The sequence below is a fragment of the Copadichromis virginalis genome, linkage group LG13 (genome assembly GCF_057382275.1).
Source record: "Copadichromis virginalis isolate Kocher_CV1m ecotype Utaka linkage group LG13, C_Virginalis_male_GT1.1, whole genome shotgun sequence".
Classification (NCBI taxonomy): Eukaryota; Metazoa; Chordata; class Actinopteri; order Cichliformes; family Cichlidae; genus Copadichromis; species Copadichromis virginalis.
Window position 1 is genome coordinate 10,666,074 of NC_140630.1, and position 15,957 is coordinate 10,682,030.

General features: G+C 39.1%; 2 protein-coding genes across 4 annotated transcripts in view; both read right to left on the reverse strand.

Annotated features, from left to right (window-relative positions):
- Positions 1-575: 575 nt before the first annotated feature.
- Positions 576-10,365, reverse strand: cfap36 (cilia and flagella associated protein 36). Of its 3 annotated transcripts, none has more exons than XM_085477239.1 (11): positions 10,023-10,365; positions 9,599-9,663; positions 9,371-9,472; positions 7,302-7,416; positions 7,125-7,212; positions 5,260-5,419; positions 4,585-4,675; positions 4,110-4,291; positions 3,046-3,210; positions 2,514-2,633; positions 576-2,072 (listed from the first exon to the last, which is right to left on the reverse strand). In XM_085477239.1, exons 1-11 carry the CDS (start codon positions 10,126-10,128, stop codon positions 1,989-1,991), a joined length of 1,278 nt encoding a protein of 425 aa, XP_085333365.1. In that variant the 5' UTR covers positions 10,129-10,365; the 3' UTR covers positions 576-1,988. The 3 variants fall into 3 exon arrangements, with proteins under 3 accessions (XP_085333365.1, XP_085333367.1, XP_085333366.1); XM_085477240.1 differs by having other exon boundaries at positions 1,992-2,072; positions 3,036-3,210; XM_085477241.1 differs by lacking the exon at positions 2,514-2,633.
- A 1,260-nt stretch (positions 10,366-11,625) lies between these two features.
- LOC146695255 (inactive phospholipase D5) overlaps positions 11,626-15,957 on the reverse strand; it is a 79,569-nt gene continuing 75,237 nt past the window's right edge. The window contains exon 12 of the mRNA XM_085477242.1: positions 11,626-15,357. Within this exon, the coding sequence (XP_085333368.1) occupies positions 14,810-15,357 (548 nt within the window). The 3' untranslated portion in view covers positions 11,626-14,809. The remainder of the gene's footprint in view (positions 15,358-15,957) is intronic.

Sequence of the window (15,957 nt, forward strand, 5' to 3'; positions counted from 1 at the left end):
CTTGTGAATCTAGCTTTGTTTACCAACTTTGTACCAATTGGCAATTGGAGCTGCAAGTGTCCTAGATTTTATGTTAGGCATTTTGATTGCTTAATAAGAGGCCAGAAAATATTAAGAAAATGGGGTTTAACATCTGAAAAGTTATATGTGCTTTCTTTTACTATGCACTGTATATCAGTTGGCTGAATTGCATGGAAAGTTACAGAGATAAGAGCAGGAGAACAAAAAGCCTGCGCTATTGGCCCTCATGGAGAATGGTCTGAAAAAGAGAAGTGAGCAGCAGTTCTCTGGATGAAAATGCCTTGTCAATGTCAGAGTAGCCAGGCTGCTTTGTTACACTGGTAACAGGAAAAATGTGTAACACACTGAATCTTGCTGCAGCAGTAGAAGATCATATATCAGCTGAGAACAGAAAACAGGCTACTGTTTGCACAGGTTTAAAAAATTGGACAAACTTTGCCGCAATAATTAGGGCAGTTATGAAAACAAAAGGGGGGTCCAACCTAGTACTTAAAAGGTCTAACTACTGAAGTGGGTAGGTTTTTATATATATACATTCAAGTCTAGACTGCAGGTTGTTTCTAAAAAATATATTTTTTATTAAACAGCATACACAATAACAACATTACAAATAAACTGGTGCATTATGGTTGATTGAAGTGAAGACTCTTGATTGGTTTGCAGATAAATACAGCACTCGTAGAAAGCAGCGCACTGTTCTCTTGGCCCCTGTATGAACATGTGATTGGTCATCTTGACAACTTGCACAGCTCTCTTAACTGCCAACGACGTACCAGCTTCCTTGTGGGAGTGCTAACAGTGGAAAACAATCTGTGCACTGGATCCAACTAATACTGCCTTTACCTCAGCGTAGAGTCCTCCCAAATCTGTACTCACTGATTCATCACGTCATGGCCAGTTACTGTTAACTGTTGCTAGAAGGAAATCAGCCAGTGTCTGAATCCAAATCCAGCACTCCAAACATATTGACTAGTTTCAAAGTAGCAAAATGGGTTTCAGAAACTGTGAAGCAAGATTTTGTACCATTACTGACGAGCATAGTGTTGCATATCTTCTGCTTATTTTCTTAATTGTCCTTCAATTTTAGAAAACCGAGGAAAAAAAATACAACTATACACCCTTTTATTTGAAAAGTACAAAATGTCTAAATATCCTCTTTACCTTGGTATGTGACAAAAGAAATATTCAAATCTTCACAATTTTGCTTAAAAATGTCAAAGTATGACAAAAATAATTAATACCTGTTTGGATTGATTTGTTGTCCAACGGCTAGACATTTCTAAAAAGTAGTGTACAGACTGAAAAAACATTTTTATTCCACTTTTTCAACCAATGGTCTACAAATGTAGCAGTTATACAGCACATTTTAAGTAGTAGTGCTTTGAAGCTATACTCAGTCATGCATTCACACACCAGTGCAGGTGGAGCTGCCAAGTAAGGTGCTGCCTTGCCATCAAGAAGAAACTGGGGTTCATCGTTCTGCTCACTAAACACACTTTGGCATGTGGTGGGGTTGTGGCCGCACCACCAAACCTGCAATTAGGGGCAACCTACTCTTCTCCTGAACCCACGATCCCCACAGTATAATTAAAGTCTGTCTACAAATGAAAAGCAGAGGTTTCGGTACCGCTGGCAGGATATCGCTTGATATACAGAAGCACACAGCCCCTTGTGCTTTAGCTCAATTAACATTTTCTGAAATTAGTCCAATACAGAAAGTAGCTATCAGACCTTTAAATACTCCAGTGGTCTGTTAAGAGTAATGAGTGTCATTTAAAAACAAAGATGCTCTTTTTGCTACACAGAAAAGAACTCAGAAGATGGAAGAGCCCATAATTTTTGTCTTTAGAAAGAAAAGAGAAAAGATTTGCATTACGAAATATGCAGCAGTGTAAAGGAAGCCATGTGTTTGATTGCCAGAGTAAATAGATAAGATATAAGGGAGAATATTGCATTTTGAGGGGAAGTCATTTCTTGATCACTTCCTCTTTCAGCTTGTCGGCAAGGTGCTTTCTCTTCTCCAGCCTCTTTCTTTCCTCAGCAGATATCTCCTGTGAGAAGAGACCAGACCAGGAAGCAGTCAATACTCACCAGCAAAATAGGGAAAGTGGAAAAAGCAGCGAGAAAGGCGACTAAAATACAACCAAGCACATGTGTCTACATACAGTACACAAGCAAGAAAACTAAACACAGGCAGCTAGTACTGGAAACATTGGCATAGTAATCCTGTAACTTTGAGGTAAACAAGGTGCTGACAGAGAATCGCATCTAATAAGGAATAGGAACTGAGTCAAGATCGATGATTTCAGTCAACACAAATCAAGATCTGATTCTCTTCAGTTTGTGGCAATAAAATTATTAATTTAGGGGGGGAAAAGATGCAGACCTTTAGTTGGTGATAATGAAGGGAATGATTACTACAAAGCAAAAGCAGATGAACACAAGACATGAACAAGTACAGTTGTTAACATCAGAGGCAGCTGATGGATCACCTTCTGACTGGAGGAGCGCTGTGCTGGAGAAGCACAGTGAGGAGTAGGTGGAGGAGGAGGAGAAGAAGGAGGATGAGGAGGGGAACAGGCCCCATTTCTCTGGGACTGACCCACTGCCTCCTAACAGGCCAGTCCAGAGCAGACACAAGTGGAAGTGGGTGGAAATGAAGAACAAGAAAAAGAAGCAAATAAAACAAGTTGGAAGGGGAAAAAACAAGAAGACAAAAAAATTAAATGTAGGTTTAAGAAAATCAGGCGAAATTTGGATAACTGGTCCTGGGTGAGGCATAATTCATAACCAGCGTCAAACTTAAATTTCTAATCTCTAAAGATAACTTTGAAGAACTTTAATAAGCCACTATGAGTATTAATGCATGAATGTGTGTCTAATCAAAAACAATGTATTCACTTCAACACAACTACTGCAAATCCCCGTTTCAACAGATAGAATTTGTGCCAAACTGCCTGCAGCAGTTGGATGAGCAACTTTATGAAGTGAGGTATGGAGAAGGAGGCGAGGACCTGCATTTACCGGGGTAGTGCTGGGTGCTGGTGTGGGACTGCTGGGTGCCTCCTCCGGCAAGGACGATTGCTTGGTTTTCTGCTGCTCTTTTCGGAGCGCCTGCAGCTTGTCCCTCTGCTGACGCAGATATGCCGCCCTCTGCTGGAGCTGCTCCTGCTGTGATACTGATAACTCCTGCAGAGAAACGCAGGTGAAGCTCAATTATTATATTTCAACAGCAATTACAGCTGCTCTCCTATCTCCCAAACTGCTTCCACAGTACATCTGCACATTTGATTTGGCACAGACTTTTACACCTCCTGACACAATCCTCACATTTATCCAGGCTTGGGACTGTTACTAGTCATTCTAGCATGCGGAGCTTTAGTCTCCTCCTAGTTTCAAACTGGCAATCTCTCACACATGAGGCATAAGGGCATGTAAACTTGTTATTGTCAAGTCTCTACATTTCTTTCAAACTCTTAGTTACACCCACTGCATGTTTGTTGAGTCCTTTTTAAAAACACCAAAAATCAAAACATGTAATCTGCAACATTAGTAATACTACTGATGCTGCTCGTTTACATGACTTCCAGCATTAAAAATGTATCTCATCTGACTATGTGGGTTGGCTGTAGCTCAGGAGATAACGCAGGTCACCTACTAATCTGAAGATTGGTGGTCACATTCACAACAAGACCTTACAAAGCATTGGTGAAATCACCGACAACACCTGTCTGTCTTTTATATACAGTCTATGCATTGGTGTTCCTCCCTTAAATTAATGCAGGTCATAATTTGTATTGTATTGTGATTATCTGTATCTGTATCTATTGTACATATTTATGTTAGGTAGGGAAGTAAAAAAAATATCTGTATTTTATTTTGTTTTCTTTCAGTAATAGGTAATTCAGTTGTTTAAAACTAAATAATTGTTGTCTACCTAAAAGGAAATATTAAACCCTTCTGTTTAGAGTGCAATTGTGCTTTGGCACTGATCTTTCCTTCAGAGTGAGGATGAGGCAAATCGCTTTTTATGTTATGCGCAGATTTCCTGTAATCTATGGGGTACGTCAGCAGTCTCACAGACTCACAGTATATGGCTTAGAGAAGCCAGCCTCCCTGTGTGCTTCCTCCAGCCACGCCTCGCTTGTAGTCTGGCTGCTGTTGCTCTGCTCCCCGGCATGAGGACTGCTGCTGATGGAGGGCTCACCAGACTTCACAGGAGCTCTCACAGCTGGCAGAACTCGGGATCCCACAGCATCACTACCACGATCTGTGGGCACATACACAAATGACTTTGATGAGCTGCCACTCTCGTGTTGGTTGTGTGTTTAAAATAAAACAAAAGATTAAAAAGCTTCACATGTTATCTGCAACATTAGTAATACTACTGATGCTGCTCGTTTACATGATTTCCAGTAATAAAAATGTTTCTCATCTGACTATGTGGGTTGTCTGTAGCTCAGGAGATCAAGAATAATGTGGTATAGTGGGGTAATTTTATATAACAAGAAGAAAGAAAGAGTTCAGTTGGTCGCAAAGTGTTTGTCTTCTCTTCTAACTTACCTGTTGTGGGTTTAGAGGAGCTACTCCTCTCAGCACCACCTCCTGTAGCAGCTGTCTTGCTCCCTTCTTTTCTAACTGGGTTACTGTTGACCTACAGGTGGGGATATGGGTGATGGAAAGAATGAATGAACATTTAAACTGTCTCCAAATAATGTGCAAAATCCACAAAGCACAAACACTTCAAAGCTGCTTAATGATCCAATAATTAGGCTGGTATTTATATCTGTTAAGAGCAGAGGTCTACTGTGCATTTTAGTTTTACCAGCATTTTCTCTCTGTTAGCTATCACAGACACAGCTGGACTGGCATTACTGTATTTCTAGTTAGTAAACTGCAGTGTACTTATTAATACATCCCTGATTAAAATCTTACTGCATGGATGGTTCAACTTTATACTGTGTTTTTCCAGTTACCAGTGTGGTGTGCTGATCATTAACCCATGCTTTCACCTTGGTGAAATTTAAATAGCACATTAATAAAAAAGTGATTTCAAGGTTAAAGGGGACTTCACAATAAGAATTGAGCTCAGGCACTCAATGGAAAAGTAGTTAGTGAGATTATGTGAGATAAAGTCCAACAAAAGGTAACACTGGCATGCACAAGAAGCCTCACTAAGATGCACTATTTGGCTGGTTCACAGGTCTTATTTAACTCATAGTGCTCATGATGCCTCACCTTGGCAGGGCTGATGTGTTGGCTGAGGGCGGAGGAGGTATTCTTGGCTTCATCACACTCTGCCATTAGCTTACTAGAGCAGCCACTGGAGGTGGAACCAACCTCTTTCTCTAATAGCAGCCTCCTGGACATTTCCTCATCATACTCCTCTTTTGACTTTCTACACAGGAATAAGCAGGAGAGAAAAAAAAGAAAGAAAGAGTTCAACATAAGCCTAGGACCAACTAACTGTTTAAACTTCACTATTTCAGCCCTGTTGCAAAGCCTTTGGTCAAGAGCCCTCTCGAAGGGGTTCACAGTATGTTCAGTAGTTTTGGTGTGATAAGAGCATTGACAATTTAGAGGTAAGCCTGTTCTATTGTCCAGTTAGCCCTTGGCTGACAGCACCAGTAGAAACTAGAAAAAGACAGCCGCGTCAGGGATTTCCATGTGGTAACCCCGTTTTGCCCCAACCAGCTCCCAGGCATCACCCGGGAATCACAGCCAGATCCTTTAATTTGATTTATTTAATAGCCTAAATTGTCTCAGTGGAGACTGCTGCAAAGCATTTACAAGTAGGTGTATGGAAACACAGAGATACTGTGACTGGAACTGTGCCTAGTCATAAATCCTGTGAGGATTTTTATAGGTTGATATTGACAGAACATAGATACATTTGAACTGTTGAGGATAAAACAATTAAACATAAACTTGCAGAATTAATACTAGTTTAAGACCCGTCATCAAAATAAGCGTCAGCTTCAGTGATGCAGTTCCAATCAGAGATTACGTAAAACAATTCCTTTATGATGCCACTTATATAGAAGAAACTATTGATAACCTGGAGAGGAGTAGGGGCAGCATAGTGGACCGCTGATAAGGTTCCCTGGTATGACAAAAGGGATGAAACCATCGTTTTTCTCAGCTGCTTGTTTAGTGTCAATCCCTCCAACCTAAATTAGCTGGATCCTAAGGAGCTTAACTGTGGTCCCATTAGACTCGGTGTGTTCTACTTGGCCAGGCACTCAATAGCAAAATCCCATTAGAGAAGAGTGATAGGAGCTTCGGGAAGCCTTCAGGAAGTGCAATGGATGCATAAAGAAAATGTGGAAATTTCTTAATGGTATAGTGAGGAACAAAAGCCTCATATGTACTATAAAATTAACTGAATTACCTGAAAAGTAAAATTAGTAAACACCTACTGACTAATGTAAATGTGAAATTTCAGCCTAAATTCAAAGAAAAATAATCTATTCAGTTAGGAATAATTGAGAAAAAAAATGGGGATTTAACTTCCCGTCAGAGTTGTTAAGCAAATACATTCCTAATTAATGTTAACTTGGAATACAAATAAATAGAGCAGCACTTTTTTATTCTGTTGTAGAAATGATCAAAAACTGTTTCCATGAAATTCCCGTCAGAGACTGTTCAAAATCTGGCTCATAGGACTTCTAAAATATCCTTTCAACAGATGTGCCATAAAAACACGAAGAGCCACAGCATTTAAAAAAAACATTAGAGTGCTCTTAAGGTGGCACAGTGAACTGTGAGGATGTTTCTAAGAAAGGGTGAATGAGATGTCAGGTTCAACAGAACTAGTGATGGTCCACAGTCAGTAAAAAACTATGTGGGGAAAGATAGTTGAGCAGGTACTGGCTCGTTTTGGCGTTCACTGATTGATTCACCTGTGAAACAAACTAACTGAACCAGACACTCACTAAAGGTTTTCTTACAGTCACATATTGAAATATCAACAATCCTAAATCTTCAAATCGGCCATTCGAATAGCTTTACACAACAACTAAAAGTTTATTTTTGGGACACCAGTAAATGTTATGTCAAACACTGAAGGAGTCAGATACCACAAGAATGACAGAGCGACTTACTTAAGAACCTCCTGCAGGATTTTCATCTCTTGCTGTTGCAACTCTGTCATGACGTCCACACCATCAGTAAGACACTCTGGGAGGGCCCCTACACACACGAAGACATTTAACCTACAGCTGAGCGTTTGGCTCTGCAAGTGTGTGTTTGGATTTGCTTTACATGTTAATCCAGCCTACCGTTCCTTTCTTTAATGACCCTGAGGGCTTGGAGCTGCAGCTCCATATTCTTGTGAACCATCAATGAGCGAAAGATCTGGAAGTCATCTGTAGCCAGAACTGGCTGGAATACTGCCTGAAGAACAAAAAAACCAACATCAGTGACGTAGTCCGTTCACAGGTTGTAGTAATGTGTGAAATAGTTGTTGTTTTCATTGACTGGCTTTATTGAACAAACTACTGAGAATTATTATGTATTGAGAAGACAATGAGGCAATGTCAATGTCATATCCAAGACGAATTTAAACTCTGAACAATGCAGGAGGAGAAGCAATTCTTGTGAAAATGAAAATTTTCCATAAAACAACCAATATCACCCTGACCTTAAACATAATTTGGGTGAAGGCTCATCAGGTGATCACTTTGTGCAAGTTTAGTTTATTAAATACTGCCATGGAAGAGTAGCGTGTCCTGTTGATCATGGACAAACCTTACTGGGCCTTCAGTCCAATAAAAACTATGTAAAAAGTTTGTGTTCATATCACATGATAATGAAGACTGAGTGTGTGCTTATAGAAGAGACACAACTGTAAAATTCAAATTATATTCTGCATCAAAATCTATTCAATTAGACTTTTTTTTTTCTTCACAATTCCAATGTCGTCCAACTGATCACTGCCAGTGGTAATCCATGAACATGGTCTATATTTTTGGACATTTTTGCTTTAGTTCTGGCAACTCATCAGTTTCACCAAAACAGTTTCAGTCTCTCATAAACACAAAAAAAAACAACTATATTGTGAAGTATTTGACTCAATAACTAAACACAGAGGAAGACTGAAAACACAGTGACTCCTAATGAAGTGCAGCTTGAAGATGATTTCTTTTGATAAGTCTGCTTTGTGTAATAAACATTCAGACACAGTATAACACTTCATGGTGCTAAGGTTGTAGTATTTACAGAGGACTTACATTAATCTAAACTAATGTGATAAAATGGAAACAACCGTTTAACCCTTCCTTAATTGATGGCTCAATTCAGAACTAAGAAATGTGTTTTCTGAGGAAAAAGCTCAGTTTGACTATGTTTACAGCAACAGATAAAAAAGCAGAAACAAAAGACAAACATCTCAAACTAATTAGGTTATTTGGCAACAGGATAAGTAACAGAATGAGTATAAAAACAGTGCATTAGTGATACCAAATCTTTTAGAAGTAATGACTGCAGAGATTCTGCAGTCTGTATAAAAGGGCTAGAGCAAATGTTCAGAAATACATTTGCAAAGAGTTTTCATCATTTTGATATTTAAAACGGCTAAAGATTCAGAAAATCTGGAAAATGACCATGATTTCAGGATTTCAGGAGGGAATATCAGCATGGGATCAGGAATAATTCCAAAACAAACACTGTCAGATCACAACTTGCATTGATAAATGCAGCTTAAAATTATCATGCAAAGACAAAATGTACCTACACAAATCCAGAAACACTTATCTGGATGCTAAGCTCGTTTAAGGTAAACTAGGGGACAATAAAAAAAAACACAAAAAAAACCCCACTGCCCTCTGGGTTTTGAAGTTCGTTTTGGAATTTATAGATGTATAGATGTATGTATAGATGCTATGCCTTCAGCCAAAAGAGAAAGAATCATTTAACTTAGTGCACAGTTCAATCGCCAGTATCCATGGTGGTGTAGGGGTGAATGAGTTTGCATCTGTAAAAGCACAATATATATACAGGCTTTGCTTATTTCAGTAAGACAATGTCAACCAAACTCAGCATCTGAAAAGTAGTAAGTACCTGACATGTCAAGACCTGTCAGCTATTGAAAACATCTGATGAACTATGCAGCAAAAAACACAGCAAAGACGGCCTTAGACAGCTGGAATGTTGTATAACGCAAGACTGTGAATGTTTCAACTTAAATGGAAACCCCTCCAAACTCATTTTTTTAAAACGTGTTGTTGGCATCAAGCAGTGGGCTTGATGCCAGCAACACTGGGCTTATGTAAGCAAATCCTATCCCTGATTCTCAATTCAGGTTAGCTGGCAGGATGACAGTGGTGTGCAAGCAGGAAGCTTAGAGTACCTCCAGAGCTTTAGACTTGGCAAAGGGAGAAGTACACGCATCCAAAAACTGCTGCTCGTTGATGCCAACCTCCTGCATGTAATTCTCCAACAGCTTCTCCACCTACGAAAGCAAAGCAGCTCACACTAGTCCATTCTGACGAGTCAGCAATATGAAACTACTACTGACTGATGCTGATGAGGCAATGCACGACATTAGCCAGATTGTAGTAATCACAATTGAACTCACCAATTTCTTATACTGCTCGTGGATTTCTGTGTATGCCAACTTATTCTCATCTTCGTCGTCAAAAACTGAAATATTGAAAACACACAGTTGACAGAAATGAATTGTGTCCACGGAAACATTTTATAGACTTAGCTAGATGCACTGACTTTAGCACGCAGAAAAGTTAAACATGTAAAACCTGTTTATAGGTCCGCTTATATGCAGATGTTTGTTGTATTTGGTGTCGTAAGATTTGCTGTCGCTGTTTCCGCTCGTATCATATGTAAATGTACAGGAGGAGAAAGTCTAGTACTAAACTTGAGTGGATAGACTATCAGACAGCATCGCTGTTACACGTTAGCGTTAGCTTAGCCGCAGCGCTAACGGTGCACAGCTCCAGAGAGGCTTAGTCTCAGACTAAAATCACCTCATAACCTGTTTTTACCTGTGCATTTGTTTTCCAAAAAGTCCGTTACAGGAACGACCCATTCGGGACTTCCAAGGTAGCCAACGATGCTTTCTAAAACCCATTCACTGTCGTCCTCAGCCATGTTGGTCGTAGCTGGCGGGCGTAAGCAGCAGCAACAACAACAAAGGCAGCAGCGGCAGCCCTGACACAGTGTTGTTCTTCAGGTCCGCGCGTGCAGCACAGCTCACACAGATGGGAAAACACATCTGGTTTATCGTCCCTCATTAACTAGTCCGCATGAGTCTCGGAGGCTGCTTTTTCCGTTCTGGACAAGGTGAGAAATGCGCAGTCATGAATTTGAGAATGGTGAGTGGTGACGCCTAATTGGTTGCTAAGGTAACCATTACGTCAGTCAGCTGCTCCTTCTGCCTGGACGAAGCAGAGCCCTCCACTGGCACCGAGACGGAGAAGCCGCTAAAGTAAGCATTAAAAACTCCCCACAGTCCCAAACCTGCTGTTGCTGGAAATATCACAAAAACAAGATAAAACAAAAGTTAATTCTGCATCGTTCGCTCATTGTATATAGATTACTGAGTCTTTTGTTTGTACTTTTTGTTACCATTTAGCGTGTGCTATCTCAAAAAGCAATGTATGGTGAACCAAACGTTTTCAGATTCTACTCCCTTTATTTGTTGTTTTTATGCTTCACATAAAAATGAAATTACATATAGTAGAAATATAAGTTAAAATGAAATAAATAGTATGAGTGTTAAATATTTAAAAATATTACTATGCAGAAATCTCGAGTAACCCCTCATTTCTTTATATTATGCTGGGAATCAGCCTTTACTATTCTCTTTTTTTGAAGGTCTGATGATGGAATTAATTTGTCCTCCTGTTCTCTTGCACATTTTGCCAACTTATGTCATGATTTCAGCCACTAGCAGTTTGGGAAATACATTGATCATCCAAAAAATACTCTTTTGTGTTGATCAAACTATGTTATCTTTGGGAATTTTCATAGATTTAAAGAAATGGGAACAAATGATGAACCTTTGCAACAGGCTAGTGGTAACAAAACAACTTAAATTGGTTCTTTGTATGTTGTCTGTCTACAACAGAGGTTTAAGTGGCTTAAGAAACAACAACAACAATGACAAAAATGTTCCTTTGAAAATAATCGGGTACAAGAATTTGAAACGAGTGAGAAAAAAAAGCCAGTGCAAAAAGAAGAACTATGACTCAAGACCACTTTAACAATTAGACGAATGTCTGGCTCCTTGGAAGCAAAATATAAAGAAATGAGAGTTGACTCAAGACTTTTGCACATTACTGTACGTAGATTATGTTTTAAGTTGGCCGTGGTACTAATTTTAATCTCACATTAGCTTCATCCTGTGGCAAATCTAATTATTATGGTATTATGGTAAATATGATTGCAATTATTAAATATGATTATGATGATTATTGTTATTCGCCATCCTGTGGTAAGGCTTCTTTGATTGTCCATTCTGGTTACACAGGGCCTTGTCTGTGTAACCTGAATGTGCAGCGATGTACTAAGGATTAACTTCTGAGGTAAACCACTTTACTTAACGAAAGCCAGATCACTAAACAGACACACATACACACACAAACGCACAGAGAAACATAAGCTAAGATGCTTATTTTTTATTAATAGTAAAAATCGAGTGATCACATAATTTAGTAGTGCGCATTGACAAGGATATTCAATAAATATACATTCCTTCTGTATCTTTAAAGATTTCATTATTAGCATAATCTCAAGAAAGGCTCATAGCTACTGTGCACAGCTCATAAAGGCAAGGCATGCAAGCAGCAGTCATGCCGAAAAAACATACTAAAGGTAGGCAACATTTAAAAAGCTTTACAGGCAGTATTTGAAATGTATCTCTCGGTAATAGTGCTTTGTTTTGCTAAAATAAGCAGTTCTGCCCTTCTGTGTACAAGAAAAATATGATCTGTTACAGAGTTTTCACTAAAAAATGAACATTTCGCTGGAGCAATGGACAGGCAGACAACACACAATTCAGAAACATTCCAGTTTGTTTTTTTGGTTTTTTTTAAATTTTGCTCTGACTCTATAAGTTGCATGTAGCAGATTTTAAACCACTTAAATCTTGGCATCTGTGTACTCTGTACTGTGTACAGAGCTGAAATAATCCCCACTGTAACTGGAAAAAGATTTGTTTTCCAAAACAGAATAGTTACAAAACACAAAAACCATAAAAACCTGGGCAGAATGCAGTACCAGCGTTACCGCCCTCCCCATATGACAATCATAGATTATAGCAGCGTATAGTAGTGAATCTGACTCCAGGTCAGCTGGCAGATAAGCATTACAGTGTGGTGACAGTGCTTTACACATAGATATTATTATTGTCATAATCTCAAAGTCTACTCACTTGGTATGGAGAAGTTATGCTACAAATAAAAAACGACTGTGTTTGTCATTTAAGGATACTTTTATGAAGTAATTATTATAGATAGATACGTGGCTGTGTCTTGCACAGAAAGGTATAGGTTCTTAGGGTACACATAAGTAGTAAAAAAAAGTTTTTTGCTTTTCAGAATGAAATAATTTTTTAAATGGTATTATTATTGTTTATAGTTTATACATTCTGGTGTGAAAGAATCGCTCTCAGGATAGAGTCAGTTAAGTGTTATCTGATAAAACACACACATGCTCATGGAACTGCCTGTTATGCATGTTACACGTGCATAAAATCAGCAGCTGTGAACCAACATGTTGCTTGATCAAGGCTGAATTTTTCATTTAACATTTAATAGCAACTTTTAAGTGAAAGCAAGTAACTTGCCTCGTGACATCCACTAGATGGCAACAGCTACCCAAGTTTCAACTGACTCGATATTGGCCAACAAACATTTGAAATCCCAAGCCCCTGAAATGAAGAAAACTGGACTTCCTTTTGATCCATGTGCCAATTTAAAAAGATCCAGCTGCCTTCACGTAACATGCTTAGGACTACCACGGCGTGGATGACTGAGAACCTCGACAGAGATTCGTTTTTCAAATGGTACACAGCCTGAAAAATTACCAAACCCGAGATATTGTTTTAGGGATGGAACTAATGTTTTGTTTTCATTGCTGATTAAATTGCTAATATCTTTATTAGTTGGATCAAGAAACGTCACCTCATATATTAATGATAGAAAATTACTGTTTATGTAATTAATACATTATCAGAAGACTTGTCAATTAATTCTCTCCTGAAATCAGACGTAACACTGATGACGCATGTGGCGCTGTCATGTTAAACACTCCATAGCAACACATATATACATTTTAGACACAGACATCCCTACGATTTTCTCTCTGGTGGTGTTTTTGACTTTACTCAGTTAATGGCTTTGAAAGTTGAAAAAAAAAAACCTTCTGTATTATTATAAATCCCACAAGAATCATTTCTAAAGGTTACACTTGTAGCAAAGAGTGTGTAAACATGCAATCATTCGAAATGCAAATAAATGTTGCTTCAAGCTTTCAGTCAAGTATAAACTAAAGATGCTAGATTTGTAGCTCTATCTCCACAAGATAAAGGGAATATATATTCTGTCACAGGCATGACATTACAGGCCAACATGTCCTTGAGGTTAAAATACAGCAACTGCCTCTGTCAAGCTCTGTTAAAAATTCATTGTATTGATTTGGTTGACAGCAGAGACCCTCTGGCCCCTTTCGTCTTAACGCTACTTCAGTATGTGTTCAATAAGTCACAATGCTGGGTTTGAAAGGATACTACAGATATCCATGCAATCCACCTCTAATCCCAGGATTTGTTTATGGTTATCGATAATGATCTTTTAAGACCCTTCTGGATCATTAGCTCCCCCTCCTTCCACCATAAAAAACCACAGCTTGCTTTATTGAAAGTAGTGGCTGATGGAGGATGCTAAGCCATCAAATGCATCATCTAATTCAGTCATGCAGTGGAACAATGCACCCATATTCATACTTCTGGAAATGGAAATAAAACATGGTGGACATGGTTTGAGCAATCCCTTAAAAGGCCCACTTCATCAGCTTTTTTTTCTAAAACAACTAATGCTTACAATTAGAGATCAATACATTACTTGGCTCAGCCACATGAAGCTGTTTGTTTCCAGGAAGCCGATTAAACTTTTATTTCAGTCTCTGCTTAATTGTTGTTTTTAAGAATTTTGCAATTTAAATAATGTTCTGGTGTGAGTGAATACTATGGGAAAAGCATAAACCTGTTTACTTTAGGCTAACATATTCAAGACCATTGAGAGCACAGAGGCAGTTAGAGATCTGCAACAGCTTAAGGTGTGTGGTAACCTGTGTGTGGTGAATTCTGAATGCCAGATGTAGCGACTGTAGCTACATATGCTAACGTGCCTCCTGCCTCTTCACATGCAGCTGTTATCCCTCCTTTTAAAGGGTGATTAATTATGAATGTTAGCTTAAGTGACATACAATATTTAGGCAATCAGTGCAATTTATTTCCTTTCCTGGGAGATCTAAACAAGGACAAAAAATAATATATAAGTTGTAAGGTTGTAAAATATTATTAGCCTATTAATCAGAATTCTAAACCAAAATGATTTGGTTTCATTTGTAAAGAATCAAAAGTGCCAGCCTGCTGTGGAGCATTTACTTTCCTTCCTGAGTTCTTCCTTTTATCAAGTCCTGCAAACCAGATACCTAAATTTGAAAAGTGTCTTTCTATAAAATCACAATAATAAACTGCTACAAAGACCCAGTGTTGGAAGTCCAATGCCACTGGAGGAAAGAAGTTCTTCAAACATGATTTTTGTGGTCACACAAATCCATTGGCGATCTCTCTGCCACCACTGCTCTCAGCGGACTGACTGGGTACTTCCATTGGATTGTCGGCGTTACCTTTTATTTCTACCTGTTTTTGGTCAAAGCGACTCATTTTCATTTGACTCCTCTCTTGGTAGTTGTCCATAACTGGCACTAACCCACTAGCAGTGCCTTGTCGAGTAAGTTTGCTCAGTCTGTCGTTACGGTGCCTTGTTTCGTCCGGTGTCTGTCCAACAACTTTGTGATGATTTCTTGGTAGTATAGATCCTTTATTATGCTGCCCTTTCTGAATAGGCAGTGGTCCATTGCGTAGCTGGCTGGCTTTGAGTAACACCATTGGTTTGATCTGGTGCTTGTTGCAAACCAGGAATTTATTAGCCTGCAGGGGGATGGTGTAGTGTGAAAACCAGTCCCGCTCAAACGCAGCCTGTAACTGCTCCACGACGGTGAAGTTCCTGTCGTCGATATCTTCTAGCTTACTGATCACAAGGCCTGCTCCTGCATTAAAGGTAAACTCATCCCCCTCCCAGTCAAGATTACCTGTCAGGAAATAGACCACAGTGAGAAACACAAATGACATCGCAGTTTTGGGTAACTTGTAGATGGAACTGAACTGAAGAACTGAAAAGCATATCTGAGTTTATAGATTGTAAATCAAAGTGGAAATTGTACGATGAACTCATTTGCAACCGAACAGTGATGATTGATATAACTTGTGGGTTTTAGGTCTGTATATTCAACCTGCATTCTCTTCACTTTCCAGCAGGGAGAGTCTCCTTGAGTGGGGTGATATGTGACAGGAGCAGCATGAGGGTAAGGTAAAGGAAGGTTTACATAGCAGTAGTGAGAACTGCTATAGTTTGAAGAGAGTGGCACAAATAAAAAGGCAGGAGGCAAAAGATTAGAAATGAGTACATCACCTAGACAACAAATTAGACACTTCCCTGAATAGGGAAGAGTCTAATTTGCAAAGGGGCAAAGTCACCTCTTTTTGTTAAGAAAACTGCATCTTTAGTACAATGCTGCAGATGTTCTATCAGTCTGTGGTGGCAAGTGTGCTGTTCTGTGCTGCAGCCTGCTGGTGAGGCAGCATCAGGAACAAGGAGGCAAGAAGGCTGGAGGAAAGCTGGCTCTGTTATT

What these genes read in the sequence shown, in the direction of transcription:
- cfap36 (XM_085477239.1), bottom strand. Translation starts at nt 10,128, where the DNA reads ATGGCTGAGGACGACAGTGAATGGGTTTTAGAAAGCATCGTTGGCTAC. An exon ending in ATCCTGCAGGAGGTTCTTAA is followed by an intron (nt 5,420 to 7,124) that starts GTAAGTCGCTCT and finishes ATTCCTGTGTAG; the next exon opens with AAAGTCAAAAGAGGAGTATG. An exon ending in CAGCACCCAGCACTACCCCG is followed by an intron (nt 2,634 to 3,045) that starts GTAAATGCAGGT and finishes CTGGCCTGTTAG; the next exon opens with GAGGCAGTGGGTCAGTCCCA.